This window comes from Lampetra fluviatilis, chromosome 15 (genome assembly GCF_964198595.1).
Source record: "Lampetra fluviatilis chromosome 15, kcLamFluv1.1, whole genome shotgun sequence".
Classification (NCBI taxonomy): Eukaryota; Metazoa; Chordata; class Hyperoartia; order Petromyzontiformes; family Petromyzontidae; genus Lampetra; species Lampetra fluviatilis.
The window spans coordinates 1,718,660-1,737,762 of record NC_136289.1 but is presented as its reverse complement, the minus strand read 5'-3'; the positions used below and the strand labels follow the sequence as shown (position 1 = coordinate 1,737,762).

Below are 19,103 nucleotides of genomic sequence, written 5' to 3'. Positions count from 1 at the left end.
GCATATTGTGCAGAAATATATAGCAACTAAATACTCTGAACGCATATTTCTAAATTTGGAGAGAAAACCCGGAGAACCCAGAGACAAATTCACGCGATCACGGAGAAAACATACAAACTCAAAATATACAGACGTCAGGGTCGGGATCGAAACAACGACGTCCTGTATACCAGGCGAGGTAATTAACATCTTGCCACCGCGGCACTGCTGAACTGACTTCAAAACAGGCAATAGCTCTTCTCTTCAGAAGTCTGTGCCAGAGTAGTTCTCACACCATGCGATTTCTCCACCAAGGGAACTGGACATTTGCCCGGTAAGCTGGACCTGGAGTTGGGACACCTCACACTCAATGCTTAAAAAAGTTGGCAGCTGATTTAAGTCGGATGGATTATTTGGCATTGCGACTAGAAGACTGGCTTTCCAGGCTAATGCCGAGTGGCATGCTCAGCCAATAATACCAATAGCAATACCTGCCATTCGCCAATAAGTGATGGTGACGTCACCACGGCGCCTGTGCCAGGCCAGGTGCACTTTGGTGGGGAGCGGTGATACAATGTGTGGTTAGCGCGTTGTGCTACGAACCCGGCCTCCCAGGTTTGATTCCCGCTCACGGCCAACACCAGTGACGACAATCTGAACTGCTCCTGGGCCTCCGCTAGTTCGACTCATCCTCAAATGAGTACCTGTTGTGATGTGTAAACATTGCCACCAGGGAGACAAAGGCGGTCGCACATTGTGCTGGGTCCCCACCCCTGTATGTACCGTGCCGGCCTTCATCGGTTCTTACTAATAGCACTTGCCCCGAAGAGTATCTTAAAGCTACATGGGGAATCTTTGTCTTTTGGAGTGAATATGATGCCCACATGCGGTCAAGCTTCGGCAATTGTTGGCGCCGGTTCTGATTGCCTTCCAACGTGTGTGTGTGATTTCTCACCCCCATTAATCTAATTGCTCCCTATTGGTCAACCATGTTATGTATGCTTATAATCTGGTAATTGCTGCTCACTTTGAAAACAAGTTGGAGGTGCTACTGCTGAACGTGGAGCATGCCACTGAGAAATGGAGCCTTACCATCAGCCCCCTAAAAAACAAATCACCTAACTTGGTAGTTTGTCATCAACGACTTTCCCCCTTCCACTACCCATGAGTGATAGGGATGTTGTGGAGATTGGAGAAGTTTCCATAACTGGGCAGTGTGCTAAAGATCAGCTCCGGTTTGGCAGTGGAGGTCTTACTCCGAATCAATTGAGCGGAATTATATTTTCATCAGCTGGATACATCTGTGTGGAAGCTACCTGGACTATTGCTCCATACAACGATTCGGATCTTCTCGGCCACATTTATGCCATCCCTTCTCTACTCTTGTAAAATGTGGATCCATCCTATGTTTAACAATACTAGATTGAGTAAGGATCTCACATATCCTTGAAAGATATGGACACAGTACCATCAGTGAGATCCTCCAGCAAGCGAAACTGTGTTGGCTGGCTCATGTAGCCCGCATGCCCAAGCAGCTTCTGTTTGGATGGATAGAGGGGGATAAATATGCATGGCACAGGCTAGAGAAAACATTTACTGATGTGGTACATATGGGCGTGGTGCTGGTTGGACTTGCTGATAACGAGTACCAGCAGTGTCAATATTGGCCTCTGTGGAGGAGGTTCATGAAGCACACTACTGGGCAGTTGGAGGCAGTCACCCTTCAACATCAATTCAGGCAGAGGAGTGATGCTCACAATAATGAGCCGAACACCAGGCAGCTAAAGCGCAGCAAGTGGTTGTTGATGTTGTTACAGTTAATCTGTAAGAACAGGTAATGCGCATGATGTCACTCCACATAACGCACCCCCCACCCCCGTCATTAATATTCATGAGGGGGTGGATTTTTATACTCACGCAGAAGAAGGTCGAGCGGAAAGACGTTTTTTAGCAAATTCGCTTTAAGTTTGACGTTTATTTATTTGGTGTCTTTTTTATTTCTTCAGCACTTGGGACAGAAGGTAAGTCTAATTTATTCTTCTATATTATGGTAAAATAGACATTTCTCGGTGATTTTCCAGATATTGTATCGAATTCCAATTAGTTTACACCCCAGCGACCAAAAGCAGAAGATAATAAAGTATCAGAGCAGTGAATTTGAACAAATTGAAGGTCAGTTATATACAGTGCTACAGTGACATGAAGTGAAGTGTTTAATGATGTAGTTTTGTACAAGAATCAATGCCATTAATACAGTGCTACAGTGAACTGCAGTGAAGTGTTTTATGACTTCGTTTTGTGCCAGATTCACTGTCATTAATACAGTGCTACATTTAAATGCAGTGAGGTGTTTGATGACATACTTTCGTGTACGATTCACTGCCATTAAATTTACACAATTTTTTAGTAAATAATACAGCTTCCATCCTAGGACGGGCAAACAATCCAGTGTTCTATTAAGCAGTAAGGTAGGAACTACAAGAGCCAACCCAGATGTGGCAAGAGTGCTCAAGAGTCAGCTCTAGAAACGTACAAATTGGGGGGAGCAGTCCCAAAATTTCAAGCTTTTTTAAAATAGGGCCCAAGATTATTTCTAGTTACCAAAAAAGGGGGTTTCAAGGGGGGCGTAGATCGCCCCCACCCCCCCCCCCCCCCCTTGGATGTGCCACTGAGAGTTGTCCAAACTCCGATGAGCACGGATGACTACGTACATAAACATATACACATAACAAACTCAGCCAAACCAGTGCTTCATACATCACCAGTAACCGTTCAGAGGCGAGGAATGCTCATTAGCGTAAAACAGGGTTGGAGCGATTTCAAAAATAGCAAGGGTTGTGTTTTTTTTCTCTTCCCATAAGGAGCGCAATTGTATCAGGGTAGGTTTTCATGCTTCACATTCGGTGCACGACAGATCTGGCCATTCGCCGGATCTTGGGGTGCCCCACACTCATTGGGACGTAAAATCTCAACTTCAAACAGACAGCAGCTGATTTTGGTTTGGATGGATTATGTGACTGCACAACTCATACTGGATTACCAGGCCAATGCCTAGTTTTGACCAGTAGTTCTGACAACCTTGCCTCCAGAGTATGGTGAAAGCACATTTGTACGTATGTATGTATGTGGAGCTCCTTTCACACCCTACGTAGACAACCGTTGTGTTTATGCATAATAGAGTGTTTTTTTGGGTTAGATCGTGTAAATATAAATGTATCGTTAAACCCACCACCACCCAACATGGCCAATTAGTAAGGTTTGTCATATAAACAAAACATGACAATGTTTACAAAAATTCAAATGTTTACGTGACAAACCTAACTGATTGGCTGTGTTGGGTGGTGGCAAGTTTAACAACACATTTGTAGTGACATCACAGCATGTCAACGTGCAGTGCCGGCCCTAGAGAGGCACGGCGTGTGGTGTAACAACATCGCGGATACCACAATGGTGTGGGTGTAATACCGGCCCTAGAGGGGCCCGGTGAGTGCTGATTGATAGCGCTAGATGGCACCACGCTTTGCGTGCAGTGCCAACCCTACAGTATGTGAGAGCCGGCCGAAGGATGAGGTTACTCAAGGCCATGGCACTCTGGTTGACCCGGGAGGACACGTGACGAGTTAAGTCTACAAAGGGACCCCCAGAGGGCACTAGGAGTGGTCACGTGATTGGGACCCAGATCCTTCCCGAGGATTCTAGAAAGTGGTCGTGGCCAATGGCGGAGCTAGCCATGCTGCAGAGAATATCAGCCGGGTCCCGAGAGGGACTAGGGTTGTTGTTCATCCTGGAAGAAACCTTTGTCTATGTTCTTCGTTCAACGAGTCTCCAACAGATGAACATGGACCCAAGCTGTTGGTCCCGGTCCGTAGTAGCAGTTATGTTGTAATTAGTCGAGTTAGCCTGGTGGTCACCACCATAGATTGTTATTCTGTTAAAGAGAAAGTTACCCCGTGTGTTGGAGTTGAATAAATGTGTTGCCTCCAAGTCTACGTCTGCGACTCAGTTGAACTCGCTACACATTTATATATACACGATCTAGCCCAAACAAAACCTATATTATTCATAATATTGGTCACGAAAGCCTGGTGTTAAACAGTTTTGTTTATTTTTCATGTATTTAATGCTTGTAAAAAGAAAAGATAAAGTTGCAGCCATGCAATTGTTGACCAGTAGCCCAGACAACCTTGCCTCTGGGGTATGGTGAAGACAGCGTTTGGTGCTTTATAATATTACAAAAAACATAACTGGGAAATTACAAAAACTTCCCCAATGTGTTTTATATTATGTTTGACGTAGCCGCCGATGAATGAGATCAACGGACAGCGGTGAGGATGTTATGTTCGCTGCTTCTTTTTTTCAAAATAAGGAGCGTTTGATACTAATTTTGCTTTTAACTTTTATACGAATTGTACTCAAATCACTACGCATGCATAAGCTACGTAATTCCAAAGTGCATTGGTTGCATCTGTGTGTATACAATTATAAAAGTTATGAAAGAATGTGCAAACGCAGCCAGTTCATATACATTCTGCTCTAAACAGTACACTGTTGTATTTACGAGATGATTGCATCCTTCGTGCACTGACACTTTTCCTGCACTCGTAATCCCACTGCCAGTGGCTCAGCAGAAGGGCAAGATGCTTGCAATTGAAATATTGTGTGTTTAGATCCTAGTTGAGGGTTGACTTAGCCCATCAGCACCATTCCAGGGTCTATAAAATTTGTACCACTTTGTGTGGACTTTCCCTTGTCATTGGGATGTGGAATTTTTCCAACTGACTCAGAGCTGTAAACAGGAGATGAGCAGCAAATCGCTTTGACTTTTATTGTATTCTCACCTAAGAATTAAATGAAGGCGACTGTGGATCATCGTAGCCATGCCGCTCAAGTTTTTCAACTGCTCTGAAGACTATAAACGCTGTCCGATAAATAAACACCAAGCAACGCTAAGCCTGAGTGCAATGCGGATGTCACGCCTAGCAACTGACACAGATCATTCAGGTCAATCAGTGTTGTGATGATTTTTACAAGCATAAAAAAGGGAATAAACTGCAGGGGACAGAGAGGTTAATGTGTCCCGTGAATTTTTGTGTAAACCAACATACAATTAGAAAATGATTACACGATCTTCTGTTGTTGTGTTATCTATTATAGTCTAAGTGTTCCATTCAGGGAATAGTTGGCAAAGACCACTGACAAAGAGGCCTCTGCGTTCTCTCATGAAAATTATGTTGATGATAATACAAATAATTGACTCACATAAGCTATAGAGAAAAAGTGGCAGATGTACTAGGTCATGAAAATGACTTAATAACAAGCCATAGATGTGTGGCACATTAGGAATGGACCACTCTTTTAATTATTTCCTCGTGCAGCAAGGGAGTAAAGTGTGGTTTTGTGAAAGTCATTATGTGCTGTGCAGTGCATCAATGCACGTGTGTACACCAGCATGTGATAACTGAGTTGGGCCTGTAGGTGGCTGGCAGGGTTATTGATTAACCGGACTTTTACACCATTCACGTGGTTAATGGCGACTCGTTTGAGGATTGCTGCGTGTGACACACGTGCTGTTGCATTTTGCAGGTAAAGGACCCATAGGTTGTTTTTGATCGTTATAAAAATGTTCTAGACTTGTTTTATACTTCAAGCTTGGCTTTGAATTGTTAGTTTGTGATATATTTAATAGGAGGGGTTTTAGCACTGTGCACTGTAAAGGATGACGCACTGTAGTTAATAATTGTAATTCTCTAATCTTAATACTGTTTATTCTATAACCATGCCCATGCACCCAGAGTATGACTACTTGCAATGCTATTGAGAATAGTACATTAGTAAGTTGTACAATGGTGACAAGTACAGTCCGTATACTGTACAAATACAATATAGATAATGGGTGTAAGATACCGATATAAGTGGATGATATAGATAGACATACAGCTTAGGATTAAATGAATATTCGAATAGTGAAGTGCAAGGGTTATTGTCAAAGACAAAGATGGTTTATCAGGAATAGAATTGGGTTGAAGAGAAATTGTTATTGATTAACGAGACTGGTACACCAGTCACGTGGTTAATGGCAACTCGGTTGAGGATTGCTGTGTGTGACACACGTGCTGTTGCATTTTACAGATTGACCAGAAAAAATGCGTTTGCCCTCGATTTGGATCACCTGCCAACGTCCTTCATTTCGAGTGTGCAACAGATGCCAGCTAAGATGATCACACATGGAGACAAATTTCAGGGAAGTCAATGCAGAGCAATGTATTTGAACCCCAGTGGAACGCCACAGCAGATATTTGTCATTTTGATCTGATGAATAACTGCTTATACCTCTGAATGTGCAAGGATATAATGCAGTGTGCCTTGTCTACAGGATACAGATTTTCTCTTCTCGTAGCTTTGAATATGCGGTAAAAATGTACTAACATGAAGCTATGTATATACAGTGTCTCAATACAATTGTTAGCTCAAAGGTCGATTACATTCAACATGTTATTTATAAAGTGATGCTTCTGATCTATTACATTTTTAAACAAACTTCTATATTATAAGTAGTGCAGTTAGTCGATCGATAGGTCACGTGTGGTGGGGAAAACTGCGTACTCCCACCTCTTCTAAGACGTGCCTAGTGTGGAAGAGTAGGCCAACTCCCCTCTAGATAGGCCCTCGTGAGCTCCCTATCGTTGAGACCCTTCCATCAGGAGTGGCGTGAGCAAGCAATTGTAAGGCTGCGGTTTTGCCTTCACATTATTTTAAGAAATAGAATTTTCTTTCATGCGCCGGAAAATAATGTGCATGCAAAGACAAATAAATGTCTCCTATTTTCCCTCATAAGCTGCTGAGGAAGGTGCTGTAAGCGAGTATACTACCAACAAGGTATACAATGGGTGTTGTAGCCTGCACGTATGTTTGGTCAGTGGCGGCTCCTGCAAAATCTCTCAGGGGGGGCAAATGTCTGGATGATTGATAAGGATAAGGTCCACCCATGCAATGGATAAATTAACAGCTTAAGCATGTAAAGGCAACTTCACTTCTTTAATATTAATGAAAAATAAAGTGACTCTTACAATACATCTTGTTTGTTTCTATACTCACTATTAAAACAAACCACTCAAGTTTATTTTATTAAAGATTCCACTAGGTGGCGACAAATTATATTATTAGATGAAACGTGCTTACGTATGATGACGTAAGCACGTATGATGACGTAAGCACGTTAGGGCGAGCCCTCCCGGAAGCCATAGAGAATGCATTGCAGCGCCCCCGTTCGAAAAAAAACATCTTTAAATGTAAGTCTATGGGACCACTCGGGGCGATTCTCAGCCGGAGTGAAATCGCCCAAAAAGAGGCGGTACTCCACAGAACGTAGCATGACGCTGATTGGACTATATCCAGAGGCACAGTGACGGCTAGCGTGACTGTGGTTTAATGACATTGGTGGTGCGTCGCCCAATCGCCTTAATGAAGAAACCGCCCCTGGTAAACAGAACTTCTTTTGCACTGTACGTAGCCAACAGTGCTTATCGGGTGTGCGGGGGAAGGACAACGATCTAACACAAAAAGCAGTTCTAAAGAAATTAGTTTTCAATCTAGATTACTGAAAAGTTCATAGCTCCAGGGGCTTCCTGATATCGGAAGGAAGTGCTTTCCAGACAGTCTCGAAAGCGCATCTGAAAGTGCGAGCGATGCCGTGACTGTCTTTGTTCGATGGCCAGCCAAAAGCCGTTGCCAGGATGAGTTTGTGTGATGATGGTTTATGCCTTTGCCTCCCCACTTCTGATATTCTCCTGCTGCATTATTGTTTAGTGTTATATAGGAGTGTGGTCACCATTCATGTAAATCGGACCTCTCACAATCGCTAAGGAACCACAGACGAACTCGAAGGCGAGCAGCCAGCCGGATAAGCCGGCGCTACCAATGATTTTCCAAGCTCTAGAGTCCTCTGTATGTTAATGTGTTTTCAGCCGATAAGCGAATGTTTATACACGTTTAGGCATTTTGGTAAATGTGCACAGAGGTGGAGAAAGCCTTGTTTAAATATATATACAGGCACGTGTATGCAATTCACGAAAGAAAATATGGATCACACCAATGACATGCTTCAAAAAATATGCAAGCTCAAAAGGTTAAGAATACTTTCGCAGTTAAAGCCCTACATGCCAGTGACTAGATATCAATTATGACTTAGATGTTATAATTACAGGAATATGCCCTGTGAGCTGAAACAAACACACAATCTAAATTAGTATTATTATTTAAAGTATGTGTTGGGTTGGGTACATTTCGAGAGCTATATTTAGCAGATTCGCTAAATAGTTAAACAACTGGCAAGTAATCGACTCATAGACCATATTTAATGAATAACCATTACTCAGAAAGGAATCCAGACGTTGTGGTCGTGATCCCTCTAGCACTGCAGTGAATGCCAGCCATCCGTCTAGCACTGCAGTCAGATACCAATCATCCATCTAGCACTACAGTCAAATGCCATCCATCCGTCTAGCACTGCAGTCAGATGCTGGCCATCCGTCTAGCACTGCAGTCAATTGCCAGCCATACATCTAAAACTGCTGTAAATTGCCAGCCATTCGTCTAGAGCTGCAGTAAGATGCCAGTCATCCATCTAGCATTGCAGCAAATGCCAGATGAGTACCGAAGCAGTGGTGACTGAGACACAAAGTACTCCACTGATGAAAGCAGCGTTGGCAGGAATGTGTGGTATGTAAGTTCTCCCGCATCAGTAATTGGCTTGCAGCTTCACTTATGTACAACGTTATGCATTCGGCTTCAACAGCAATACACAGTGACCCTACAAGTAAGAACCAGCATTCCCAGTGGATGCCAATTATAGTTTTATTGTTTAGACCAAAAAAGGCGTTGCTATCAGAGGTGGGTCACTTGCTTCATAGTGCCTCAAACAGACACACACGTGCGCGCGTGTGTTCATGCCAGCTAGGTGTGTACTTCCGTCTATGTTCAGTCTGCCTACCAATTAGTGCCTCCATTCCAGTGAGAATGAGGGCTTAATTTGGCTCGAAGTCACTGCCAGTGCACTGTGTCCCACAACTGCGTGAAAAAACAACGAGAAGTGTCATCGTTTTCCTTCAGTGGTGGTTTACACATCCTGTGTCGGGCTGAGAAGGGCCCACTTTTTAACATGAACAGTGCGTTTACATAAGCAACTACAATGCTATGTCTCGGATATTCTCTATACCTACGTTTTTTGCTGTTTCCTTATTAAAGAAAGTGGACCTTCGCCGAAGGCCAATGTTGGGATTTTTTTTATTGTACTATCATTGCAGTTGGTTAGGTGGTGCAGGTTGGCTACGTACGGTGTGAAAAAGTTCAACATACATACATGACAAACTAATGCCCATATGTCTGTACTCACTCAGCTTGTTGCACGTCAGGTACAAAGTGAATGACTCATCTCCCCCTGTGAAATTAGTATCAAAGCTTCTACAGAGATATCAGAAACAGCTGTAAGAAGTCATCATGTGGCAATGTTCCTCATGATGGAACCTTCCTGTCTATACAGAGTTCTCAGATGGGGTGTAAGTGCCTAGTGCCTGGGATGTTGAAAACACAATTATAAAAAAATAGCAACGGGTGATAAGATACATATTCTGCACTATTACTGTTACTATGCTTAAATGTCCAGGGAAGCTTCACTGAGTCTCAATACTCTTCTTCAGGATGATTCTGCCAAGTGTATCACACGTTGCTACATGAAATAAAAATTTAATAATTTGCGGGTAATTGTCAGCATTGGCATATAATTCGCCAATATCGGTGACATTATGTGTGTGCTTTATTAGCTATGGGAGGAAACGAGAAAACCCGGGGGAAAACCCACGCATGTAAAGGTGGTTACGAATAAATGCCCCCATTCTTGTAATTTCTAGCATGATGTAAATCCCATTGCAGAGGTATCAATGAAGCTATGCTGATTTTTACATTAATAGCCCTAGCAGTAAGAACATCAACATAATCTTAGCTTCTATTATTGAGGATTACAGAGATGTGCCGAGCACCAGCAGGCTGATAATTTCTTTGCAGCTGCAAGGCTAAGGGTTACAGTCACATCTTCACAAAAATGAAATGAAACATCCCACCCAGGTGATCACATTCCTTTGTTGGTATTGTAGATGTTGTTTACCAAAAAACATACAAAGCCGGAAAATCCAATGAAGCATGAATTAGGATATAAATGATTCATGGTGAGTGTTTTGTGAGTCATTATTCATGTAGCTATAATGCCAACTGTTTAACTATAGCCCTCCACCACCCAACAAAGCCAAATAAAATCAGGTTGTCAGTTCGCCAGCAGAACTGGAGGAGTGCTGGAAAAGCAAGGAAATTTTTTGACAATTTTTTTTTTATGCAACATCGCTGGAGATTACATCCAGCGTCATCAGGTGTTAACGAGAGCTTCACTCTCCATGGGATTTAAATTGTGTTGGTTCAGGGAACTTGTGACATGGTGTAAAGTTTTAGAGCTTACTTGTCTGTGATAAAATATCTGTCGAATAGAATCCAGCTCCCAGAGGATTTGCTTGAACCACAGTTCATAGGCTGCAACACATGAAGGGCAAACAATACGTTATCTTTGCTCACATTTATCACAAAAGTACCATGCATAGAATTGTATAGATTATTACAGCAATATGTGTCATGTTCTCATGATCTTTTCTAAAATGATGTTTTTGTATACAGAACACCTACTGGTCGAAATTGTTAAATAAACACAATAATAAATAAACACAACAATTGCCACGATAAATTGTTGTTTCCTTTGAGCAGAGAAAACTGACGCATTGTGGTAACAAGTAATGCATGTCAACTCAAACAAAGGGTTTGTCATTAAGTGTGATTACGTAAAAAAAAATGTTAAACAGCAATTGACATTAATACTGAAAAAGTGAGTTTAATAACATTCAGACTTCAGCTAGGCAAAAACAGTGATATCATATACATAGTAACGTTAATGGTAGTTCTTCACGTGACAGGTGCTCGTCATGGATGGTGTTGTGATGTTGGTGGTTCACCCTGGTGGGTGGTGATGAATAAGTGCTTGTCACAGATGGTGTTGTGATGCTGGTGGTTCACCCTAGTGGGTGGTGATGAAGAGATGCTCATCACAGATGTTGTTGTGATGCTGGTGGTTCACCCTGGTGGATGGTGATGAACAGGTGCTTGTCACAGACGGTGTTGTGATGCTGGTGGTTCACCCTGGTGGGTGGTGATGAACAGGTGCTCGTTGCAGATGGTGTTATGATGCTTGTGGTTCACCCTGATGTGTGGTGATGAACAGGTGCTCATCATGGATGGTGTTGTGGTGCTTGGTGCTCTCCAGGACTTGAGCGTCCAGGATCTTGTGAAGCTGTGGGAACAAAGCCATAGCGCCCCAAGTTACACGCTAAGACCAGCTCGCCCATTGTTAAAGGTTATGACTGTGCTCACAAAATGCATCGGGGATTTGTGCAGGCTGCGGAATGGATAACATGCAGGAGAATTTGCAAAAAAATATCTGTAGCTTATCGTAGGCTAAATGTGTCACTATACTACATATTACACTCAATCAAGATAAAGCAGCACTGTGTGCAGCCAGGGCCGCTAACGTATTGTATAGCATCCTCAGACTGCTGAATAATGACCACAGCAGCTGTAAACATTTAGTTGGAACCCCGCTTTGTTTTATGATCTTATTCTTTCACATTCAGGTGGTCAAGCCAGATAACCGCGTCAGGAGCAGCGGAGTCTATTTCTGAAATGTCTTCGTTGTATTTGTGGATCAGGTATTGCATTGTTATACATTGTATGGTCTGTTCTAGAGGACCACAATTTTTTATTTGCGTGGATGCAGTTTAGAGTCGACCATGAGGTTTGTGGAAACATCAAAATCAAGGATATGTTGCGTTGGGTCACCATGGTCATCACTCAGGATGATAAACGTGAATGCCCATGTTTAATGGTTACCCTTGAGGGTGTTTGGGCTGAGCCGTCAGCTGGGAGTGTTCAGGCCCGTCCATCCCCTCCCTTCCCAATGCTATCGGGGCTGCATAGCCATGCGACATCTCATAAAGAAGGGGTGGGGGGTCTGCAAACTAGACTACTTGATTAAGGGCATAGAGAAAACATGAATTATCTAACTTCATATCAGACTTCCCCACTGACGCATGACAACGTTATTTTTTGTTTCATTATTTGTCTGTAGATTATATTATTTGTGGGTTCTGGGAAAACTAACAGTGCATATAGAATGTTGATAATGAAGCCCAAACGTTGTCGTTGTTTTGTCTACAGAAAATGTTCATCCTGTTCTGTCTGTTGGCCATGTAATTAGCATGTGATTTTATTTATATATCTTCAGGTCCACATGTCAAAAGATATCTCAAATTTAAAAATAAAAGAGAGTATTTTGTTCAAAAAGTAGGACCTCTTATTCATAAATGATGTCTTTCGAATTAAAGGCTCATGCATAAAAGCAATTGTAAATGGCGTGAGTTTACACTTTGGTGCCACGGTGGCGAGATGTTATCGACCTCGTCTGGTATGGAGGAGGTCGTGGATTCGATGCTGATCTTAACGCCTCTATTTTGGAGTTTGCATGTTTTCCCCCTGGTCGTGTGGAATTTTTACAGGTCCTCCAGGTTTTCTCTCCACATTTAGAAACATGCGTTTAGAGTATTTTCCTGATATTAATTTTCGCATGATAAGCCACTTTGTTGAGCTATCATTATTGGCCAGGTGGCTTCTGAAAAATATCGATATAGCTAAGTGGGCCTTACCTGGTAAAGTAAAAATACTTTACTTCTGTTATTGAATACAGAAAATCCATATGCTGCATTTAATAATGCATTGGTCATTTAGAGGGAGCAATGTTAAAGGTATGCCAGCTGGTATTTTGAAATTAGCTGCTATGATGCGGTCCAGCTGTTATCACTGGGGCTGCTAGGGACAAAGCATCTCACTTAGAAAGCAAATTGTCGGTGTGGTCAATTGCGGGTAATCCCACCTCTTCCAAAATGTCTGGCCATCGTGGAAGAGTAGGCCACTATACTATCTGGATGGGCTCTCTAGAGCTCCCTCCCTCTAGCAGAGGGCTTTTCCACCAACAGCAGTGTCATTGTAGGGCTGCACATTTACCTTGTGTTTTCCCATATCGTACCACGATATTATTATTACTAATACTCTACAGTAAACAACTTGGCCTCGACATGCCCTAAGGAAGCAAAATAAAATGTGTGGACCCTACACTGATAATTTATTCAATGGAAGTTTTAATAATGCGATTTACATTTAGAGCAAGTCACTTTTCATTAGAACTCTGCATTGGCAATTAAATTGGACATCTGTGACTACTCATCGGATTCCTCCAGTTTAAATGAATATTGTGATTCTGAAATTAAAGTGAATGTTTGGCATTTCAGAGGAAATCAGGGTACCCAAAGAAAGCTGATGTATATGAGGGGATAATACTCCGAGGTCCACGTAGACTGTTGCACTAATTTGCTTTTTGTATGACAATCTCCTGGCCAACTTGTAAACCCAGCACATACGTAAAAAATAGCCAGATTGTTAAAGCAATTTTTTCGCACCCACATTGTTTGTAGATTTTTCAAATTTATTACAATTGTGTTGTTGGCCTTTACGCCACGAGAAGAGGAATCCATTCAGGAAAAACTACACCGAGGAATGCCCCCTGTACTCTTAGTTCTTTTGGTAAAGTCACGTAGCTTCAAATCTAGAATGAATGCCCCTTGTGTTCGACATTGGCCCGCGGAATAGCTGATTCACAGAACTTCCATTAAAACATCTTACAAGTAGTCTGTTTATCTTCTAAGCTGGTAGTGGGCAACTTGCGGCCCACGGGCCGCATGCATCCCATGGAGCTCCTCGTGATGGCCTGGTCCCAGTTTGTCAAGGGTAATGTGTGGGGTCATGATGAGTGCACATCCACGATCTAAAGCTTGTGGCCCACTGATGTGAAGGAGGGCTGCTAATATGGCCCACTAACTCGCCTGGGTTGCCCATCGCTGTTCTAAAACTTAAATTATAACAAATTATTTTAGCTCAACGAAGTGGCTTATCACGTGGAAATTTACAGCAGCCATAGACTCCAAACGCATGTTTGTAAATGTGGAAGACCCAGCTAAAAATCCACGCGACCACGGGGAGAAAACATGCAAACTGCAAATATGCAGGTGTCACGGTCGGGATCGAATCCACAACCTCCCGTATACCAGACGAGTTGGTTAACATCTGTACGTAAAAAAAATTCTGCACAGTACAGAGCAAACTTTCCCACACGCTCTCATATGAGATTGTCACTCAACAGGCAAACCCACATTTCAAGCAAAATGTTAATTATATTAGTAATTCAAAATGGTAATTTATTTGATATTTGAGGGAGGAGGAGGGGGGTGTAATTGTCCCTCCATAATACCAAACCAATGCTGATTAAGAGTGCCACTCATTTATCAACCCCAGAATTGTGAATCCCCTCCCTAGGATTTATACGTGCGAACTTCCATCTGCAAGGGAAAAGGCTCTGGCAAAGTTAGGCCGAGCTGGCTCCCAATTCACAATAAACATCGAACAATAGCAAAGTATCTGATGGGAAATGCTCGATTACACGCACCATTTTACAATTATGAAATATGCAACAACAAACCGACTGTACATATTTTGCTGTGCATGGGTAGTTTGGCGTCACATTTCTTCATGTAGAATGCTAGCTTTGAGTATAATTTGACTGAAAGTTCAATGCGGGTTGTGCTACAGGCATATATTGTATAAGCTGCGAATCGGTTGTGCTATATGAACACGAGAAAAACTTTTCATATTTGTACTGAAACTTGAACTGATTTTCATGTAGAGCAATCTTGTCTGCCTTTTCCACCAATACATTTTCACTCACTCGTATTTTGCTTATGTAAAACTGAGCACTTTTGCAATCACGGAACATAAATCAAGTAACTGATTCAGTAGATGTATACCCAATGTCGCGATTAAACTTAAAAATCTAAATGTATGTGTGTTGAACTTTCTTCGCACCCTACGTAGCCAACCGTTATAAATATGGAAAAGACGTGTCATTCCCCAATATAAAAATTTACCAATGTTTATTTGAGGCATTGGGAGAGGTTTTTTGTTAATTATTTATAGTAGGCTTCTTATTCAGGCCTTCTACAACCTTTGTAATGGATATATCCTTACCTGGAGGTAGTCTCCGTACACAAGACCCCCTAAGGCAGCTTTGTTAATCCCCTCTTGAGCAGCATCATTCTCCAAACCATCGTCCAAGTCCACGGGACTGATGCAGAGAAACGAGAGGGGGCAGAAAGACACACATCAGTGTTAAAACCACCACGGACTCCATCACTTTGTTTGACACAACATTTCCAGTTTTTCAATGTGTAGTTTTTCTCCAGGATTTCTAATTCTCTCCCACATTCAAAACACTGTTTGAAAATAAAATGACGAAACATGCCAATTCAGATCCCTCCCTAAAGAATATGAATACCAGAAGCTCTTTTAAATAATATATGAACATATCAAAACAATTGCTTTTCCATTGCATTTAAAGTAGTCTGTTGTCTAGCAACTCTTCCACGATACGACTAAAAATCAAATATGTTGGGATGTCATGCTGAAGCTTTCAACACAATGCATCTTTTACATACCAAAATACCATTTATAATTGTCACTTTTCATGACACTTTATCTCAGATGTACAAGGGGATGAAGATATGGACAGGTGCACGCAAGTATGCGGGCGTATAACGCAAAGAGCTTTCGAGATCTGAGTACGATATTCCGGGTTCGGGTGCATGCCAAATCTTTCTTTCCTCGAGCGTTCACTGCACCCGACCGTGGGCAACTTTCGCACCTGCCAACCACTGCAGTTGCCTGCTGTTGAACTTTGCACCTGAAAGTTGACCTCAACTCCTCAAGTTGCCGACAGTTGTGCAAAGGCAGGTGCTCGAGAGAAGAATTGACCACAGCGCGGCCCCATCTGAGGGACCACACTGTTGGGTTGCCATAAACTCCAGAACCATTGCAGTGCAGTTTTTTCCAGTTGTGATATAATTATTAGAAATAGCTATCGATTATGGGGGGGTTTTTTCGCCTTTTAAAGGGAAATGTTTGGTCCGCAAGATGATTCGGTCCACACAGCTTGTGCCATGTCCCTGTAAAGGACTTCTCTTGCAGTGTCAATTTAAATATATCAACAATTTTGAGAAACTTTTAAGCTTTTAAACTGAATACATTTTATCTATTCATGTGCACAAGTGCTGGTGATACTAACATTAACATTTTGAGACATATAAAAATTACAGACATGACTAAGAATCATATAAACTATGTATCAAACTAAATCCTGTGCAGAATTTTTACATTCACATGAACTAAATTTGAAATATATACTGTATATATGTACTCACGAATGAAATATTTGTGTCATCATTTATTGCACAGTTCTCTTTTGCAAGGTAGCTGACGATTGTGAGTGGCTTTTCGCCTGGTTCAATCAGGTGACACCTCTTGAATAGATGAGCTTGAGGTTAAGCAGAGATAGCCATTATCCTTGTGCTCAGTGCTAACTACAATGCCTCAACTATTAACTGGCCATCCATTCATTTATGCATGCCTACCAAATTGTACCAACTGCTGCAAAGTAAACATGAATGACCCCAAACAGCATTCAATACAGTAACACATTTCTCAATAACACTGCCATATAATATATCTAAAATCGGTGACATTTATGGTAAAAGTGCCCCTTCATAGCACGTACATAATTATAATAGAATCGCCTCAAGTATAATAATAATCTATATTTTATTAATCACATTTCATATTTAAATATCTCAAAGCGCTGTACGTAAAAAAAAACTACAAGTATAGATAAAATGTAAGTGAAATCGAAAGCTGATAATAATAATATAAATGTCAACCACACTCGAAATCAGGGGCGGTTTCTTCATTAGGGCGATTGGGCGACGCACCACCAATGTCATTCAACCACAGAGTCACGCTAGCCGTCACTGTGCCTCTGGATATAGTCCAATCAGCGTCATGCTACGTTCTGTGGAGTACCGCCTCTTTTTGGGCGATTTCCCTCCAGCTGAGAATCGCCCCGAGTGGTCCCATAGACTTACATTCAAGGATGTTTTTTTTCGAACGGGGGCGCTGCAATGCATTCTCTATGGCTTCCGGGAGGGCTCGCCCTAACGTGCTTACGTCATCATACGTGCTTACGTCATCATACGTGCTTACGTCATCATACGTAAGCACGTTTCATCCAACAATATAATTTGTCGCCACCTAGTGGAATCTTTAATAAAAGAAACTTGAGTGGTTTGTTTTAATAGTGAGTATAGAAACAAACAAGATGTATTGTAAGAGTCACTTTATTTTTCATTAATATTAAAGAAGTGAAGTTGCCTTTACATGTTTAAGCTGTTAATTTATCCATTGCATGGGTGGACCTTATCCTTATCAATCATCCAGACATTTGCCCCCCCTGAGAGATTTTGCAGGAGCCGCCACTGCTCGAAATGCCAATACAATGAAGAAGAAACCGATAAACGTGAATAATAATAATTACAGAGTCATCCAATCAGATAACAGGAAAAGCCAATGCAGACAAGTTGTGTTTTGTGCTATGAAGAAGGGCAATGAACCGAAATGGTGCCTGTTATGTATGTGTCATTCCTATCATAAGGGCAGCGTGATGAACGAATGTTCTTAGTTATTTGTTGTGCTTGTGCATCACTGCCAACGCAATACTGTATCACAGACGACATTTGTCCACGAGGATAATGATCATGTGCCAATTTCACAAATATACTACAAAAACGATACTTCCCTCTGTTAACATTCATCCAATTGGCACCGTGGATGGATAAACAGGCATCAACTAAAAAATATATTTATGTAAAGGCAACTCAGTCCATAACATCTTGGGGATTGATCAATTGTTACCACTCTTTGGGCGGTAAGACTGGTTGTGGTAGAGATAAACTGTTTACACCTGAAATCTTGACTTGAAGCTTTCGTGACTGCAGGAATTCATATTGTTTGGGTCTTTCGGTAAAGTGACGTCGACAGGTTCAAAGAAAATAAAAATGCAAACTACGACGTTTCGATCGCAACACAAGCGGTTGTCATCAGGTGATGAAGTCACTTTAGCGAAAAACCCAAAGAATATGGTTACACCTTAACCCTTTCCCATTCCGTTGACATACGTGGTTAGAGGTAAATGTTAATTATTACGTACTTGTACGTCATCCGTTTTTCTTACGATTCCGAGACTCCCACGAAGCCATGTGGGAGGGCGTGTGGCAGTTTGGCCCCAGCTATCACCATAGTTCTCAGCGATGAGTACAATGTCTTTAAAAACAACGGTACAATGCATCATTCCGAAATTCAGCGGTGAACGGAACACCCACTCTGCAACTTGCAGACATCTCAGAATGAGAAAGGGTTAATTATGTAAATGTAGAATATAATCCGCTGCCAGTAGAGATAAGCACAGCTCCAGTGCTCACTTAAGCATTGATACACATTGACACTGACATAACTGTGAATAGCCAGGTCTCGGCAAAATATAGGGATTGTAATTTGGATAAAGTCCTTGAGCATTAACTACTTTAAACACTTCCATTGCAACAGCCAAGGTGAAAAAAAATGTGCAGCCCTTGTTCAATCCACTTTTGGATGAAGGGCTCCTTAAGGCATGTTGTTTGTGGGGGCTCTCTGACCATACTTCCCGACATTGGTCAGTATGAGTTGGTGAAGGTTCAGGTACAATTCACCAGTAATGTTAGCCAAATCGAACTCAAACTGTTGGGTTATGAGTACAGTGCAATAACGACTGTGTCACCACTCTACCCCAAGCGAGCAGGGTATTGCCATGTATACGTGTGTTTCTAGGCACCTGGAAAATTGGTCTCTGAAAGGTCATGATTGTTGTCTGATTATAAATAATGTAATGCATGGTGTGCATTGAAACAAGAATGCACAATTGGCTGCGGGACCCTTTAGCTAAGCAAAAGGCCATGCGATCCTTGGAGTGCATGTGCACTGGCTTCAAGTTACAATTGGAAGTTACG

At 42.0% G+C, this 19,103-nt stretch overlaps 1 protein-coding gene across 1 annotated transcript in view; it reads right to left on the bottom strand.

Moving 5' to 3' along the window:
• Nucleotides 1-19,103, bottom strand: part of TDO2 (tryptophan 2,3-dioxygenase) — a 151,312-nt gene that overhangs the window by 105,705 nt on the left and 26,504 nt on the right. Inside the window, exons 2-4 of the mRNA XM_078862861.1 lie at nt 15,202-15,298; nt 11,272-11,362; nt 10,484-10,554 (exon numbers count right to left, since the gene is read on the bottom strand). Coding sequence (XP_078718987.1) covers nt 10,484-10,554; nt 11,272-11,362; nt 15,202-15,298 — 259 coding nt within the window. The remainder of the gene's footprint in view (nt 1-10,483; nt 10,555-11,271; nt 11,363-15,201; nt 15,299-19,103) is intronic.